This window comes from Fundulus heteroclitus, unplaced genomic scaffold, assembly GCF_011125445.2.
Source record: "Fundulus heteroclitus isolate FHET01 unplaced genomic scaffold, MU-UCD_Fhet_4.1 scaffold_195, whole genome shotgun sequence".
Classification (NCBI taxonomy): domain Eukaryota; kingdom Metazoa; phylum Chordata; class Actinopteri; order Cyprinodontiformes; family Fundulidae; genus Fundulus; species Fundulus heteroclitus.
The window spans coordinates 263,047-281,148 of NW_023396607.1; the positions used below are offsets into that span (position 1 = coordinate 263,047).

Genomic DNA, 18,102 nt, shown 5'->3' on the forward strand with positions numbered 1-18,102 from the left:
CTTAAAAAACTGAACAAGACCCACACCTGTTACAGATCTATGGATAATTGGTGTATTTAGAAAATGCTGGAAAAGGTTAGTGTTAGCAGTTTCAGAGCATTGAACTGTTTGAAGAGTTGATGTCAGGTTTCAGAGTTTATTTGTCGAACCAACTCCCAGTATTGGTCCGTGAGAGAGACAGCCTGTCTACTTTTAAGATTAGACTTAAAACACTCCTTTTTGACAATGCTTCTTGTCAGAATGGCTTAGGTTACGCTGAACTATCTCTATGTTATGTTGCTATAGGCTTAGGCTGCTGGAGGACATCAAGATCTATTTTTCTCACACTGCTGATTTCTCCTACTGTTCTCCAATTTGCATTGTTTGTTGTTATTTCAACTTTTAACTTTATGTTCTCTCTGTTTTTTCTTCTTCATAGCAGGTACACCTGGTGTGGCGTTCTGTTAGCTGTGATATCATCAAGTGGAGGCAGATTGTACGCTATTACCATCTAACATAGAAAGTACTCCTGGATCAATGTGTGCTTCTGTGCTTTTGTGTCTCTGCTCTGTCTTCTCTGACTCCCAGTTGGTCAAGCCAGAAGGCCGTTCACACTGAGCCTGTTTCTGGTTAAGCTGGAGGTTTTCCTCCCTGTTAAAGGGGAGTTTTCCTCTCCACTGTTGCTTCAAGCATGCTCAGTATGAGGGATTGCTGCAAAACCACAATATTATTGTTGCTAATAAGACTGACTGAAAACAAAGGCGTTTTATTAAAAACTTTAAAACTCTCCTTTGTAAAGTCTTTGAAAAGTGTTTTGTCAGAAACAATAATATGGAATAATTTCCCTTTTGGTTTTGCATTCTGGGATACTGACTGAAAAATACTAGGTAAGTTTTTGTTAAATTCTCTATATGTTTATGTACAGTTGGTTCCTTCCTGTTTTGGTGTAAGGTTAAGGAAATATTAATTCTGAACAGTCATTTTGTGTTTTTTCATCTGATGGTTTTTCACATCGCTAAATCATCCTTACTAAGGTCTACATGGTGTGGCATCTGAGTGTGCCTATACATTTATCATGCTCTTGCAAAAACTTCATATTTGAAGTTTAGTAATTTTTTGCAAGCATTAAAAAAATGTTAACCTGCAAAATTAAATAGCCAGTTTGAAGTTAACTGTATTTCATTATAAATTTAAAGGTTGGTTCAGTTCAGTAATGCTGTTCTAGGGTTATTTAATTTAAGCCTTTACTGAAAAAACTGAACAAGATCCACACCTATTACAGATCTATGGATAATCAGTGTATTTAGAAAAAGCTGGAAGAAGTTAGTTTTAGCAGTTACAGGGCATTCACCTGTTTGAAGAGTTAAAGTCAGTTTCAGAGTTCATCTATTGAACCAACTCACAGTATTGGTCCATGAGACAGACACCCTGTCTACTTTTAAGACTAACTTAAAACGCTCTTTTTTGACAAAGCTTATAGTTAGAGTGGCTTAGGTTCCCCTGAGCTATCTCTATAGTTATGCTGCTATAGGCTTAAGCTACTGGAGGACGTCAGGATTTATTTTTCTCACTCTGCTGAGTTCTCCTGCTGTTCTTCAATTTGCATTGTTTGTTGTTATTTAAACTTCTAACTTTATGTTCTCCCTGTTTTTTCTCTTCATGGTAGGTACACCTGGTCTGGCATTCTGTTAGCTGTGACATCATCCAGTGGGGCAGATCATCCACTATTACCATATAACATAGACAATGTTCCTGGATCAATGTTTGCTGGACTGTGCAGTCTCTGATGGTCATCAGATCATCATACCAATATCCACCAAACAGAGGAAGCTTTGGAGGCGACTTGTAGTTTTCCATCTTGCAAACTCAGTTGGCCTTCCAGTGTATATATACCCGCGTGCGTATATATACACACGCGTATGTGTGTGTGTGTGTGAGTGCTCCGCTGCAGTACCGGCTGAGGAGGAGAGATTGCACTGAAGTGACTATAGTTATATTTGCCCCCTAGTAAATAGGGCAGATGGTCATTATTGTATAAATATTGTTGCTTTTCTTCTCTACAGCGTTCAAGCTCATGCAGCTATTTTCATTGTACAGATCAGTTGTCAGCTGATCGCTGCGCGGGTGTCTCAGCTGTCTGAAATCATTCCTGTGTTGGCGACACTGATGACGTAGACCTAGTTATATTTAATTACAAATATGATTCCCCCCCCCTGCTCTCAGGTAAAACACTGGTCAACAGAGAGGTTTGAGCTAAAATTGAAACTGAAGGGGGTGGAATGGTTCTCCAACGACAAGGCTAATGGGACATTTACATCTGAAAAGGGATTCATGAGTTGTGAAGTACTGTGGGGGGACTGGAGGCTGACGAAAATTCTCATTTCTCTGGGACTTCTAGTGTTAAAGTCTAAAGTTATCAACAAAGTTACATTCCCAATAAACCATTTTAACTGCTCCCTCTGGTTTCTCTGCCCAACCTGCCGGCGCCTCATGTGAGTTCAGTCCACTTTGGTCATCAGTGAAAGGGAACCGTTGTTCCTTCAGCAGCGGCTTGCGTTTAGCTCTGCAGCAGCATGTAGTCGGAGGGAAAGGCCTCGACCGAAGGTCCACGCAGTCTCTATGTGAGCTTCCTCTTTCTCTCAGCATACAAAGTGGGTCCTGCCGGCTTTTCAGCTCTGTCTGGGGTTCGCTTCTCTGTAAAGGCTGACCAAAATAAACAAAGCTGTTTTTGGCGTGGCAGGATTTCTTCCTCCTACCGAGGTTAAGACAGCAGACTTAACTCTGAGCTGCCTGGTTTGGTCACCCGGGCGAAGAGAGATTTCTCCCAGGTGCTCGATGATGCGTCCTTCAGGCCCTGCCAGGGCCCATTGTTGTTCAGGCCTCTTCCTTTGTGATCAGGAAGAAGGTGAGGACGAAGTAGCTTTGTCCTGGTCTGCTCCAGGGAGAGGCGGTCGTCTCAGAGACTGGTCAGCAGTGAAGGTCTGGTCTTTGTCTGTGGGGGTGGTTTACAGAAGGCACCCTGCTGAGAGAGCGGCCGTCCTTGCCTGGAAAATATTCCGCTCACAAACCCCTTCAGAATTTTCCTCCGGTCAAACGTTCAGAATTCAATCTGACTTTATCTTATCATGGCTTTAATATGGCACAGCAATTGTGAAAACTGAATAGCATTTCCATTCATGAGCACTTTGTTGCTTTTGTATTTCGATTTGACCTTCTCTGTTTATGGTGGTGCTTAATATTAAAGTCGTCACCGTTGAGTTTTTCTTGACTTCCTCAGACAAAATCTCATTTCTCCTTGCGACTGGGCCAATCACTGAAAAGAGGGGTGTTCACTCCCCTCGAGTCAGACAGATAGATCCTGGTCTTCTGCAGAGCCACAGGAACAGGACTGGCCCTGAAAAAAGTGCTCTTGAAACACTCATAAGTGAGCGGAGCCATCCGCTGCACGGCCATTACGAGCCAGTGAAAGTGGGCCTAGAGACAAAGGGGAGAGAAATTCAAAGATAAAGTAAAAGGCAGGAAGAGAATATGTAGAAAGAAAAAAAAAAGAAGACAATGAGTAAAATGGACAGAGGTAAAAGGGAGAGAGTCAACATGATCAAGGGACAAACAAAACACAACCAAACTTCCATATCAATATAGACCATCAGAGATTTTGAATTTCTTGTGAATTCAGCACCAGTGACCCACTCAGTGATAAGATGAAAGGAAAACTTCCCCCTCTTTGCTGTGTTGTCATATACAACCACAGGGAGCATGTGGGGCAAAGTCAACGCTGCAAATGTACCCTCATACCTTATCTATGAACTTTAATCATAAAATTCCATATGAAATATGGATTATAAACTAAGCTCTATCGGCTATCAGGGCAGAAATCATCCTTGGATGATGTCATTAATTTGCTACATATTTATTTACAAGGTGTTATGCCATAATAACACCATGATGAATAATTGATCTCAGATAGGATTCTGAACAGTAAGGAAGAGGTGACAAAAATAATTCTATCCTGCTGCAAACATAAGGAGACACAGCCGCAAAGGAGAGGGAGTCAGCTGGGACTGCCCTTCTCTCAGCAGGAGGCCAGCTGTGACCACTCCCCACAGATAAAGAAAGACCACTGTGACCATATACTGACTTGAAAAGAGCACATTAACCAGTACCACTGTTACAATCTGCTTGAAGTTTTTTAATGTAAAAGCTCACATTTTAATGTACAAAGGCATCCTATATCATAACTAATGTCTTTTTCATTTGTAATAAAACAATTCTGAATTGAACTCACTGAACATATACCAATTATATAATGATTATATAACAGGTGATAACGTTAATTATCACCTGTTTTTGTGTATGTTTACCTTTTATTGTTTAGGTGTATATCTGTGTGTGTTTGTGTCGGGGTTTTGATGGATGTTTTTGATCTCTCTCTCTCTATCTCTCTCTTTCTCTCTCTTTGCTATATAAGCACAACCATTATTATATTATAATGTGGATTACTTAGCACATTGAATTGATCTTTTTTTTTTCTTTTTTTACAAATGTGCAGGAAGGTACAAAGGAGCTGAATCTGAACAACATGCTCTCACTATCAATGGATGGGCCCGCTGTAAACTGGAAGTGTGTTGAACTCTTACAGGAGAAACACAGAGAGCAGTGTGGTCGAGCCCAACTACAAATAATTGAGAGCTGTGGCCTTCACACGATGCACAACTCGTTCAAGAACGGCTTCGCAGTGTGGCAAGTTGAGAAAGTCCTGAAAGCCCTGCACTACCTGTTTCATTGTGCACCTGCAAGGAGAGAGGACTTTGTGTTAGTGACAAAGTGTGATACATTTCCTCTGCCATTTTGCGGACATCGATGGCTGGAAAACCTTTTAGCAGTGGAGCGAGCCTTTGAAATTTGGCCATATATTGTCACCTATGTAGATCAGGTCAAAGCCAAGAAGCTCCCCAATCCAAGGTCATGGTCATATGACACCATCGCAGAAGCCCGGATGGATCACTTCATATTGGCAAAGTTACACTTCTTCATGAGTGTCTCAAGAAGTTTTCAGCCATTTCTCACCAAGTACCAGACAGATGCCCCGATGATTCCCTTCCTCGGCAGAGATTTGGAGGATCTCCAAGACTATCCTCTCCCTCGATTACCAGACATCCAGCTTCCCTCACGCTCTCCAGCCTCTGCACTCCTCGCCAGCCAGCCTGCTATCCCACGCCTCACGCCATCCCAGGTTAGTGGATTTTGCCACCCACTCACCTCTCTACTTTGTGTTCCAGTCTCCCCTCCTGTCTCGATCTGCTAGCACGTCCTGGCTTTCACCCTGACGCACCACAGCCACAGTCCTCCTTCACGTCCTGGTCCCTGCTCCGACGCACCACCTGTCCAACTTCGTCAGCGCGCCTCGTACCCAGCTCCGAAGCTCATCAGGCCCAGTCTGTCAGCGCTTCTGCGTGCCCGCTTCATCTCCACCTTTTCCAGTCTGCTTCAGCCCAGTCCTGTCTCTGATCCATCCAACCTTCTTTGTGGCAATAAAAGCTCCTTAATCTACGGCTCTGTGTGCGGTTGAATTCGGGCTCTAGACCCCAGGCATTACAGCAAAGTCACTTGACTAGTGAAGTATTTATGTTGAGAAATTAAAGAGATCAGTTTAATTGTTTTGACATCAAGCAGTTGACCTATTAATTGGATCTGTCAAATGTTGTGTAGTGTAAGTTACACATAGGGAGAGTTTATTTGATGTTTCAGGTGATGCGACTTTTGTGCTTTTGTCAGGGAATGTCAGGCAGTCCGAGTGGTGGAAGTGAGCGTAAGTTGTTACTGTTCATGCGAGACAGCCAGAGTGCCCTGTCAAAAATGTGTCAGAACATTTTATTGAAGTGTCCCCTGAAGTACCCCTCTGTCCGAAATATGATGTGCCTGGACCCCCAAAAGATGCACAAAGAACCTGACATGTGCCTGCAAAAAATGAAGGCCCTCATCATGAAATTTTTGCAGGATTAGAAGCTGTCAGGAGGAGTCACAGCGGGTAACATCTGTACACATATCAGAAATGTGAACAATTAGCCTAGTGTTTATCAAAGAGAATCTTATTTTAGGTATCATGCTAGCCTATTTATTTGCAATTATTTTTTTTGTTTTATTGGAAATACAGCCTAGTATGAGTTATAATAAATGCATGTAGGCCTAATATATGTTCTTAGACATAGTAATTGAAATATAGTTGAAAATATGAGATGCATTTTGTCAGGGTTCTCTATGTTTGCCTGCTCTAACTCTGCTCCTCAGGTGTGTCTAGTTGGCGGTGGGGGCAACTAGACAGCTCGTTGGAGGCGGCCTTCTATGGCTTCTTAAGCAGAGCACTGACAGACAGAATCACCTCCAGAATCACTAGGCTCAGATTTTGCTCTGGCGCTCCCCCTCTTGCTCCCTGGAAATTCCCAGCCCTCTTGCTCCCTGGAAATTGTCAGCTGGGCTTGAGGTCCCCCTCCCGGATTCTGGTGGTCCCGCTTTAACTCTGGTTAATCCATCTGTCACTCGACCCAGCGGAGGCTTGCTCTGGATCCCTCGTCAGCCGCTGCTGCTGCCCTCCAGCCACTAGCCACCTACTCCATCTAGAGCAGGCTCACAGGGTTCGGTCGGCACTCACTTCTCCCCTGTTAGGTCCGCCCGGCTAATGTCTCCTCCGCTTCGACGTTCAGACCTCGCTGCTGCAGTCATTATTTCGTCCTTGTTATTTGCACATTTCCTAATAAACTATTTAAAGCTATCTGCTGTTGCCTGTTCGTATCTGCATGTGGGCAAAACATCTGAAAACCATGACACATTTTCCAGAGTATAGTGAAAATAAATCTCTTGTGACAACAAAGTATAATTTTAATTAGAAAATATTACAGATGTGCTTGTCTTTATCTAAATGCAGGTGATAGGACTGCCCAACAATTTCAGAAGTTCCTCTTCAGTGAGGCCAGAGGAGAGGAATTCATGGCCTTTAGTGCACTGGATGGAAAATTGTGAGTTGACAGCTTCCTGCATAAGGCCATGAATGGATATGCAGAACTTTGGAGCTTTGTGGAAAAGCTGCTGCTTCTGTCCCATGGACAAGCTACTGTGGAGCGTGGGTTCTCCATAAACAAGGAGGTGGAGATGTGCAATATGAACGAAGACAATATAATCTGAGACTATGTGAGGATGTGTGGTGGAGTGGTCAAAGTGCCTCTAACTAAAGAGCTGCTAAATGAGTGTGCATCTGGATGCAACCGGTACAGGATCTTCTTGGAAGATGAGAGGAGGAAAAAGGAAAAGACAAAACAGATGAACAAGAGGAAAGGGGTAGAAGATGAGCTTGAAGAGCTACGCAAGAAAAGACGAACAATCTCAACTGTGTGTGAAACTCTAGAAAAGGATGCAGATGGTCTTGCAGAGAAGGCTGAGAATAGAACATGGACAAAGATGGCAGAACCTCTCACTAAATCCAATTCCATGAGAAAACGATGCAAGGAAAAGAGAAGGGAGTTGGTGGACCTAGACCATGAAATTGAGAAGAGAGCAGCAGAGCTGCGCCACATTTCCTGAGGAGAATTTGGGATGTTACGAAACAAAGGGTTTCTCTCATTAAAAGTCATGTAATAACATTTGTGTTTTCTAACAGTTATGTAGATTATTTGTCAACATTTTGGCTTGTGAAAGGCTGTTGAGGACATTAGTGAGTGAGCTTATTTTCAGTATTCTATATGGTTCCTTCATACAAGGCATTGTGTTGTTTAGTGTGATCTAACTTATGTTACATTGGCTCTGTTCTAAATCACAAAGGACCAAAATAAAATAAAATAAAACGGTCTCAAAGAAAAGTGTTTTTACTTTTTTTACTTACCGAGTTTACACATTGCACACAATTGATACCAAATGGAAAACTTTTAAGTTTTGATTTCATTGTAGGAGGAAATAAATTGACTAGTCTATTCCAAAGAAATTATAACATTTTTGGGTCTTAAATTATATTTGTTAAGGTCTGAAAAAGATCTTAAAAGCATTAAATTTTACTTTTAAAATTGTGCAAGAACACTGTATCCATTTATTTAGTCTTTCTTCGTCCTTCGGTAAACGAAAGAAACGTACATCCAATGATTTGGAATGCTTCTGTGTGCAACCGGGAGCACAACAAGTCGTTGGCATCGTTTACATTTAGAAAATAAACTAACTAAAAGCACGCTCTAATTCACCTGTTTTGTAATGATAGAATGCGAGAACAGTCCTGTTTTTGCGTACACGCGGGACCCGGAAGTAGCGCGGACGTCACGCGTGAACTACCCTATAGAATGGACATCGGTTCCGACCACACATGCGTGTTTCTGCTAGGCCGCAGAAACCCCAAGCATTCCCTCCACACGCTGTTGGTTAGCTCAGAGCTGGAAAGCTAAGCGCTAGCCTGCGAAGAAGAAACCAACAATTCTCCCTGCTTTTACGTCCTTCCTGGAACGGCCAAAGTGGACAAAACTCACACATGAGGCATCAACAGGTTGGGCAGCGAGCTGAGGGTGAAGTTAAAAGCTTTATTGGGAATTGTCTTGTAAACCCTTGTACACATGGTGCTTTAGAACAAAGGGCTAACAGGTAGCTCACGCTAGCCTTAATGCTATTAGCCTCGCTAACATCCGGTCTCGGACATTTCAAAAGGAGTCGTTTTAAAGAACAAAGCTTAATCGATCGGCTCCGACATCCTTCAATGGTGCTATGAGCCTTATCCCCGCATTAATATCGAATATTATTGTTGGTATAAAGGCAATTTTTTAAACTTTATGCTGTAACCTTTTAGCCACTGACTTGCTACAGCGACCCCAGACGCCCAGAGGGAGATTCGCATTAACAAACTCGGTCATAAGGGTTTAAATTATTTTACTGGCTAAATCAGTAACCAGAATGTTATTTTTTCAAAATATTGTTCTGGTTAACTTGTGCTTTGCATTGTAAATTGGGTTGAAACACATGTCAAATGTTGTTCTGAATTAGTTAAGCTAATTTAACCACAATTCACATTCTTTAAGGTCAACTTTGGTTCTTTAACTTAAACAAAATATTATTTCATCAAATAATGTTTTGTTTAACTTGGGCTTTGCATTGTGAATGGATTGAAACACATGCCAAATGTTTTTAAATTCACTCCATGTTTTCCTCTTATCAGATCTGCAGTGAACAAGGATTCACCGGATTATTCTGATTATGACCAACCACGTTTGTTTTGTCTTTGGTTTGTTTTTTCATGTAAATAGTTCCTTAGCTTAACTTCTTTTTATCATCACCAGACAATACTTAACAGACAGAGGGTTATTTAATAAACATTAAGTAACTTTAAACAGTGTATAATTGCACAACCAATGCTTTAAGATGATTATTAAAATAATGTTTTGTCTGATTAGATGTGAAAAATAGTCCGTCTCTAACCCTATGCTTTTATTTTGAAAGCTACTCGAAGCCTCCGCGATAATCCGTAATCCTGTAGACTCAAGCTTTCTCTCAGTTAGTCAACCTGATGCTGTAAAATATTCTGACCAACTGCACTATCTGCTGCTAACTGTGCTACTCTACTGCCAAATCCAACGCTTCTAAATCCATTAACAAGTGTGAGAGATTTTTCCCGCTACAGCTAGCTCCTTTGTACCCCAACCAGGCACTCAGCAGCTACTTCCTACAGGCTTGAGCTCAGCCAATAGGCAACAAGCTGAAGCGGTGACGCTTTTCCAAACATCACCCAATATGTTTTTACATCTCCTTCACAGACACATCCTTAAGCAAATGAGATACCAAGGGTTATATACCTTATCCCCAGAACTTCAGTTTCATGCCTTGCCTCCTATTTCCACAGAGTTTAACAACAGAAAAAGGGATTTGAAACTACTAGTTCGTTTCTAATAGTTTAAAAGATGAACTAAAAAGAGATATTGTGATTTTTTTTGTTTTTCTTTTGTTTTCTTTTTTTGGTTACTGAAAGGGATAAAAAAAATGTAGGTCAAGTCAGTGGCATTTACCCATGCAGGTGCAAAATATTACTGTAAATGTTTTGTTTGTGTGCAAATGTGGAATAAAACAATAGGTAAACATTCATAAATTAAAGGTGGGAAGTAAACCACACACAATCTTTTTAATGCTTCAAAGGTTTATTTTTGCAAGGCAGAAGAAAACAAGAAAGTTTGTCTTAAATGATTTTTTACCCAGTCTGCTCTAATTAAAAAGAAGAAAACCACCTGTGCTGTTTATTTGTGGCTTTATTTACTGGGTACCATTAAAGATAAATTACATTAAGCAAAGGAGCAGAAAGAGTTTTGAGGATAGCCACCAGGCTGTAAAAAGGGCAGGTTAACAGAAACACGTAACAAGGATCTTCGGCTGGATTCTGTTTTAAGCATCTTTGTGAACCTCAGACTGATCAGACTTCCTTAGCGCAGACAGAAGGAAGACGGACAGAACAGGTCTGGTCATCCCAGCACTTTTCACCTTTGATTAAGAGAACAAATCAGTCAACATCACAGAAACAAAACCCTGAAGAGTTCTACACATTATCATATTTATGGGAAAGGTTGATATTCTGAAACTTTTTATGTCCCCCCAAAAATCATTATATAAGCCCATGAGTTTAATCTAGTAAATGTATGTGTATGGAATGTAAAAAGTTTACTTAAAGACTAAACCAGCTTCTCACCTATGAGTCATTTTACTATCTGTAAAAAAACACTCTTGTGTGATGTTTTTTACCTGAAAAGTTAATCTGCAAACAGAACTGCCTGTGTCCAGCATTATCAGGCTGGTTATGACACCAGTTTGTATAGTGCAGAGGGCTTCCATCGCTCCAAAACCAAATGCTCGTCTGAAAGAAAGAATTCAGTAGATGACATGTTTCATCCAATGTTTCACAAAATACTTAATAAATAAACTTTACTGGTTAAAATACCTCCTGTACGTTAGTGCCTCCAATCCATGTTCTTCCAGACCCGTAAGTTGCCATTCTTATCACAGACTGAACCTGATGGTACTCGCTTGTGTCATGAACTGATGCAAGGTTTGCTCCCATGGACAGACAGTGTCTCTACAGACAAACACACCATGATGTGTAGAATTAGTAGCTGAGTGTTGTTAATAAAGAACTTTGAAAAAAGGGAGAGTGAAAGAAAAGAAAATGTTGATAGAAATCACCTCAGCTCTAGCCCAAGACATGGGTTTGGAAACATAGCGAAAGCAGCGATTGTTGATTGGAGACCAGCCAGGAGGACAAGAAGATCTCTGGACCAAGTCAACTTCTTCTGATGACAAACAGATGGAGAGTCTCGGTTAAAGACAATTTATGTTCCATTAGACTTGTATTGACTTTATTTTGTGACAGGTTATGACATTCTGTCACAAAAGAAAAATCTAATGTATTAAAAAAGATTATATAGTAATAATAATAATAAAGTTAAATTCCTAGTTAGTGACAATCAATAATAAGACAACCTGATTTGTTTTGTTTAAAATGGTCTCTTAATTAAAGCAAAGAGCCGCTGATGGTGATATGCTGGACTGCTAACTAGAAACTTATAATAGGGGTAAAATGTTTGCTCACACAATCACAAAAAATAACCTAGAGACACAGTAGTTTGCACGTCGTCTGCAAACATCAGAGAATACAGGAAATGAAACAATGACAAATAAATAAAGACCCACTGACCTGGATCAGGGGAGCTGTCATCTGGAATAGCTGTGGACATTATAAACATGAGTTAGTGAGATTCTTTGTGTCTTAGTCTCGCTACATAAGTTGAATACTTAAGAAATGCTCACGGTCAGCTCTGGTCTGAGCCATCACAGAGAAAACCAGGACACACACAGCCAGCAGCTTCATGATGAGGTGATGAGATGATGCAGATCTGAAAACTGAAATCAAGTCAAAATAAAGCAAACATGTTAAGAACATTCAATCTCATAATGTTAAAAAAGATCAGCAGAAATGTTATCAGCCAACCTGATGCAGAAGGATCTGTTTCCTGAATCAGCCAGCACCAGCTTGCCTTCACTATGGAATCACAGGCTACTTATACAGCTTCTAAACATGCCATCATCCACAAAATGGGGAAATGACACAACGTAATTCTATAGAATTTCACTTCTTGATCAGATCTGGTTCTGAACTTGTTTCATAATTCAACATAGACCAAAATCCACACCTTAGATTTTGTGCCATTCATGTCTTTTGAGGTTGTTGCAAGAAGGGTTTTAGCAATGCTGTTACAAGAAGAGGAACTAAATGTGTGGGAAAGAAGAGTGATCTTCACCAGTAAAAGGTCAGCTGGCACTAAAGACGATTGTTTCAGAGCTGTGGATGGGAACAGATGTTCAGGAACAATGTAAACACCATAAGGGAGAAACAAGAATGTTGCAGATTATTTGTTTTACCCTTTTCAAACTATTTAAATCCTTAAGGAAGGACAAACCTGGTGAACAGATACTATTACATGTGCACCACTGTTTTTCTTTTTGCTTTGTATTCCTTTTGTGTTTTTCTCCAAAACCTTTCCTTAAGTTCTTACCAGGCTTTTCTGCATCCCTCCAATTAGTCTTGCCTAGTTAGCAAGTCACTCAGCTGTTTAGATTTTTGAGTACTTTTGGGAAGCAGAAAAAAGGATGTGTTGCACAGAAGACTGCAGAGACACACTCCTAGCCCGCTCCTTGCATCCTGCAAAGGCTTTTGGTGGTTGAGCCAAATCTGGCTGAGCTGTCAGTGGCTGAGCCAGAGTCCATGTACAACTTCTGCTCTGGTGGGTCTAACCAGTGTCCTCTCCTCCAGCTCATTCACTGTGGTAATGGGACAGCCTGGTAAAGTTTCCATTCAATTATGATCCCTACACACGTTATGTTCTAGTGACCATTTTAAACACCTCTTTTGGTTACTTACTAATAGAATTGTTTATATCCCAAAATTGGTCTGCATGTGGATTTCCAAAAAGAACAAATACTTTTGAGTGCTTACATTTATTATTGGCTGCTTTTAATTTGTTATTTTATTGCAATTTGCTGATATGCCTTCCCCTGTGGGCTTCACATGAGAAACTGTTCTTTTTCATTGGAGTTTTCCCCATCTTTACTCTGAGCCTGAGCAGTCCAAAGCCCCCCTGATTAGTGTATCATATTTCTTCTGGTTGGTATATGAGTTGAAAAGAAACACAATATTATTGTTGCTGATAAGATTGACGGAAAAAAACAGGCCTTTAATAAAAAATTAAACCTCTTCAGTGGAATGTTCATTTTGAATAGTGTTCTGTCAGAAACAGAATAATTTGGCATACTTCCCCATTTGGGTTTTGGATTCTGGAAATGTCGACTGAAAAATACAAGGTAACTTGTTAAATTATGTTAGGAAATAACAGAGGTTAAGCAAGTGTTAATTCAGAACTGTCATTTAGTGTTTGTTAACCTGATGGTTTTCCAAATCGCTAAATCATCCTTACTAAGGTCTACATGGTGTGGCATCTGAGTGTGCATATTTAATACATGTATCATTCTCTTGCAAAAACTTCATATTTGAAGTTTCAGTAATTTTTTGCAAGCATTCAAAAAATGTTAACCTGCAAAATGAAACAACCTGTTTGAAGCTAACTTTATATCATTACTTATTTAACGATTGGTTCATTTGAATAATGCTGTTTTAGGGTTACTTAATTTAGTAATAGTAATAGTAATATCATCTTTATTGTCATTGAAACATACATTACAACAAAATGTGTTCTCTGCTTTTAACCCATCACCCTTGGGGAGCAGTGGGCTGCCATGTGCGGCTCCCGGGGAGCAATGTGGGGTTGAGGGTCTTCCTCAGGGACCCAGAGTGCCGGCGCTGGGGATCAAACCGGGTACTTGCATCCTTCTCTGAGTGCAAGCGCGCTGCTCTAACCACTAGGCCAGCACTCCCCCAGCCCCTCCCATTTAAGCCTTTACTTAAAAAAACTCCTCTTTAACAAAAACCACACCCATTACAGATCTATGGATAATAGGTGTATTTGGAAAATGCTGGAAAAATTTAGTCTTAGCAGTTACAGAACATTGACCTGTTTGAAGAGTTGAAGTCAGTTTCAGAGTTCGTCTGTCGAACCAACTCAGTTTTGGTCCATGAGGCACACCCCGTCTACTTTTAAGACAAGACTTAAAACTTTCCTTTTTGACGAAGCTTCTAGTCAGAGTGGCTCATGTTACCCTGAGCTACCTCTATAGTTATGCTGCTATAGGCTTAGGCTACTGGAGGACATCAGGGTCTATTTTTCTCACTCTGCTGAGTTCTCCTGCTGTTCTCCGATTTGCATTGTTTGTTGTTATTTCAACCTTTAAATTTATGATCTGTCTGTTTTTTTTTTCCTCCTTGTAGTAGGTACACCTGGTCTGGCATTCTGTTAGCTGTGACATCATCCAGGAGAAGCAGGTCCTCTGCCATTACCATACAACCTAGTGCACAGGAAAAATTGAAGAGAACTTTGTTCAGAGTTGATGTCATGGTGCAGCTTTGCCTGCTCCACCATGGACATTTCATGGCACTCTCCGCCTCCCATACAGTGCCAGTTCCACACCTCTGTATCACTTACACTTGTTAGCCTTAATCAAGCCAGGACTCTATTCACCTGCCATCCTCCCTATTTAAGCTCCCTTCATTCAGCTCTTCTCCGTTGGATCATCTGCTCATTACTGTCTACCAATGCTCACCTTTGCTCACGAGCACTCTCTCCTTGTCCTGCCGAAGTTCCCTTCATCTACGCCTGCCTGCCCGCCTGCAAGTATTCTCTCTGCCTTGCTGCTGGTTCTCCTGCTACCCCAGTGCTCCAGGTATTCTCTCTCCAGTCCTCCAGCTCCTGCCCGTCCACCTGGTCCGTCTATCTTGCCAGTTCCTGCTATCACCATTCTCCTGCTCCAGCTCGGTAGAGACTGTTGATTTTTCATCCTCCACTATCTACTACCTTCAAAAAAACTCTCTAAACTAAGCTCTGTGTGTGGTTATGTTCGGGTTCATCTGCAAAACATGACAGTTACAATTTTAATTCAGTTTTATTTATATAGATAGCTCCAATTCATGAAACATGTCATCTCCTGGGTGGGGAGTGGTGGCCTAGTGGTTAGAGCACAGAGCTTCGGTCCCAGAGGTTCTGAGTTCAACTCCCACAAGCTGCCATTCTGCGTCCCTGAGCAAGACCCTTAACCCCCAATTGCTCCCCAGGCGCCGCACAGTGACAGCCCACTGCTCCCCAAGGGGATGGGTTAAGATGCAGAAGTGAATTTCTCCATTGTGAGATCAATAAAGTTCAATTATTATTATTATTATTATTATTATTATTATTATTATTATTATTATTATTATTATGTCAAGGCACTTTCCAAATTCAAAATCAATCAAACAGATTTGGTCAGATTATACAGATTGGTCAAAAAATGTCCTGTATAAGGGAACCCAGTTGATTTTATCAAAGTCCTGACAAGCAGCATTCACTCCTCCTGAAGAAGCGTAGAGCCACTGGGAGAGTTGTCTGCATTGTCCATGGCTTTGCAGCAATCCCTCATACCGAGCATGCATCATGAAGTGACAATGGAAAGAATAACTCCCTGTTAACGGGAAGGAAAACTTCCAACAGAACCGAGCTCAGTATGAACGGTCCTCTGCCTCGACCGACTGGGGGGTACAGAAGACAGAGCAGAGACACAACAAGACAGACAAAAAAGCACAGAAGCACACATTGATCCAGTAATTTGTTCTATATTAGATGGTAATAGCCGGTGATCTGTCTTCCCTGGATGATGTCACAGCTAACAGAACTCCAGACCAGGTGTACCTACTATGAAGAAAAAAAAGATAGAGAACAAAAAGTTTAAAGCTAAAATGACGACAAGCAATGCAAATTGGAGAACAGAAGAACTAAGTAGGGTGAGGAAAATAGACTCTGATGTCCTCCAGTAGCCTAAGCCTATAGCAGCATAACTACAGAGATAGCTCAGGGTAACATGAGCCACTCTGACTATAAGTTTTGTCAAACAGGAAAGTTTTAATCTTAGTCTTATCACTACTCTGTATAGAGTAAAATACAACTCAATTAATAGTAGAATTGGACCTCTATTTTGAGGCAGTTACTACTCTGCAGAGTAAAATACAAATCTGTATTGAGTGAAATGGTGTTGGAGTTGTTCTCACTTTATGCTAAATTGAGTACATTTTAATCTTTTGGAGTAAAACATTAACCCTAAAGAGAGTGGAAATAACTGAAAATGTAACTCTATGATGGGAGTAAATTTCTCTCTTTTTGGACTGGTACCAAATACTAGCTTTTTGGGAGTAAAAATTTACTCAAATTGTGTAAATTTTACTCTTCAAAATGTTCTGTGTGGGGGATTCCTGGATCAATGTGTGCTTCTGGGCTTTTTTGAGTCTCTGCTCCTTTTAAATATGTAAACGTATAGTATAGTAGTGGACTAGAAAGTACAGTATTTGCCTCTGAGATACAACGGAGCAGACAAAATTGAAGTTACATGAAATCCTAAAAGTTCTACATTAGCAATTGAGTAAATATCCCTACATGTCCCATATGGGTCAGAGCCTTGCTGTGTATTTTCTGTGTATCTGTTTTCAGAATGAGACAGGGATGGGATATGATAATGAGAGGTCCAACATTATCCAGCCAGGCTTTGATGATGGTGATGATGATGATGATGATGATGATGATGATGATGATGATGATGATGATGATGATGGTATTTCCTTGAGCTAATTCAACTCTTGGGTCATTTTCACCCAAATATGAGAGCGCATCTGTCACGTCTAACAGCTAAGTGACAATTAATTAAGCAAACGCATTCAAAATAAACTCGTCTACCTTGTGGTAAAGTGCACAATGGATACAACTGTGGAGAAAGTAAAGAAAGCTAGATATTATGCTGTTATCATGGACAGCACCACAGACCTCAGTCACAATGAGCAGTTTTAGTGGTGCTACAGATTTTGAATTGTGAAAACTGAAAAGTATCTCCATTCATGAGCACTTTGTTGCTTTTGTATTTCAGTTTGACCTTCTCTGTTTACGGTGGTCTTTAATATTAAAGTTGCCTGGGGGGTGGGGTTTGGGATGACTTGTGCGGGCTGGCTGGCCAGGGTCCCCCCTCTTATTTATTTATTCGTTTTTTTTATTTATTTATTTATTCATATCTATTTTTTTTGGCAGACCCCGGGCCTCTCCCTGGCCCCCTGGCTATGGTGGTGCCGCCGGCGGGGCCCCTTTCTCCGGGTGGGGCTTTCGGGGAGCAGGGGTGCCTATTGGAGTCAGTAGGGGAGCTGGCTCCCTGGGCTGGCTCCCCAGTCCTTTGCTCCCCATCCCCGGACTCCTCCCTCTGCCTGCTCATCATGCCACCACACATGTAGGTCCTTGGGGAGGGGGGCGTTACTTTTGGTTGCCACTTTCTGGTGACATCCCTCTCCCCAATTTTATCATGCATTCACAACGCACATTCATGTAGGCCACTGTATGGGGGGGGGGGGGGGTGGCTTATATTGTGTGAGCCTCGCCTCGGACGGCTCCCTTCACCCCCTCTCGCATTTAGACATCTGGGCAGTTGCTTGGAGGGGGGGCGCTGGCACCAGCTTCCTTCCGGAGGGGGGGTGGGCTGTGCCGTGCACCCTCTTCGGCGCTCCCAGTTTTAAACACACCTGAGATAAACATGCAACAACACAACATCTGAGCAGGTGTAGGGAGGATCGGGGGTCTTTTGCACATCCCCGATCTCCGATCGCGGCAAGGAGTCTGGGGCCTGGAGGAGGTGCGGGCAAGGGGCTGCTGTGGGTAGCCAGCGGCTTGCTGGGTCTGGGGCTGACACCTCTGCTCTCCCTAGAAAGGGGTGTGGGGCAGGGGTGGCTATGGTAAGGTGGGGGAGTGAGGGGGTTTATTAGGTATTTAGGGGGTGAAGGGGGTTCTGGTTGGGTGGCCCGTACGGGTCGTGTTGGCCCCCCCTCTTTGGGGGGCCTGGTCCGGGGGTCGGGCACAGGCAGTCATATAGTTGAATTGTGGTGACCCCCCCGCCCCCCACTTGGGATTTTTGGATGTGAGTTTTATGTGGTAATGTGTGTACAGCGTCCTT

The 18,102-nt window shown here is 41.8% G+C and overlaps 1 protein-coding gene across 1 annotated transcript; it reads right to left on the reverse strand.

The window, feature by feature from the left end:
* Positions 1-10,129: 10,129 nt before the first annotated feature.
* On the reverse strand, positions 10,130-12,029 carry LOC118558996 (ladderlectin-like). The gene is made up of 7 exons (XM_036129644.1): positions 11,972-12,029; positions 11,791-11,883; positions 11,678-11,707; positions 11,167-11,273; positions 10,925-11,059; positions 10,729-10,840; positions 10,130-10,470 (listed from the first exon to the last, which is right to left on the reverse strand). The coding sequence occupies exons 2-7, from the start codon at positions 11,849-11,851 to the stop codon at positions 10,403-10,405; spliced, it is 513 nt and encodes a 170-aa protein (XP_035985537.1). The 5' UTR covers positions 11,852-11,883; positions 11,972-12,029; the 3' UTR covers positions 10,130-10,402.
* Positions 12,030-18,102: the final 6,073 nt, after the last annotated feature.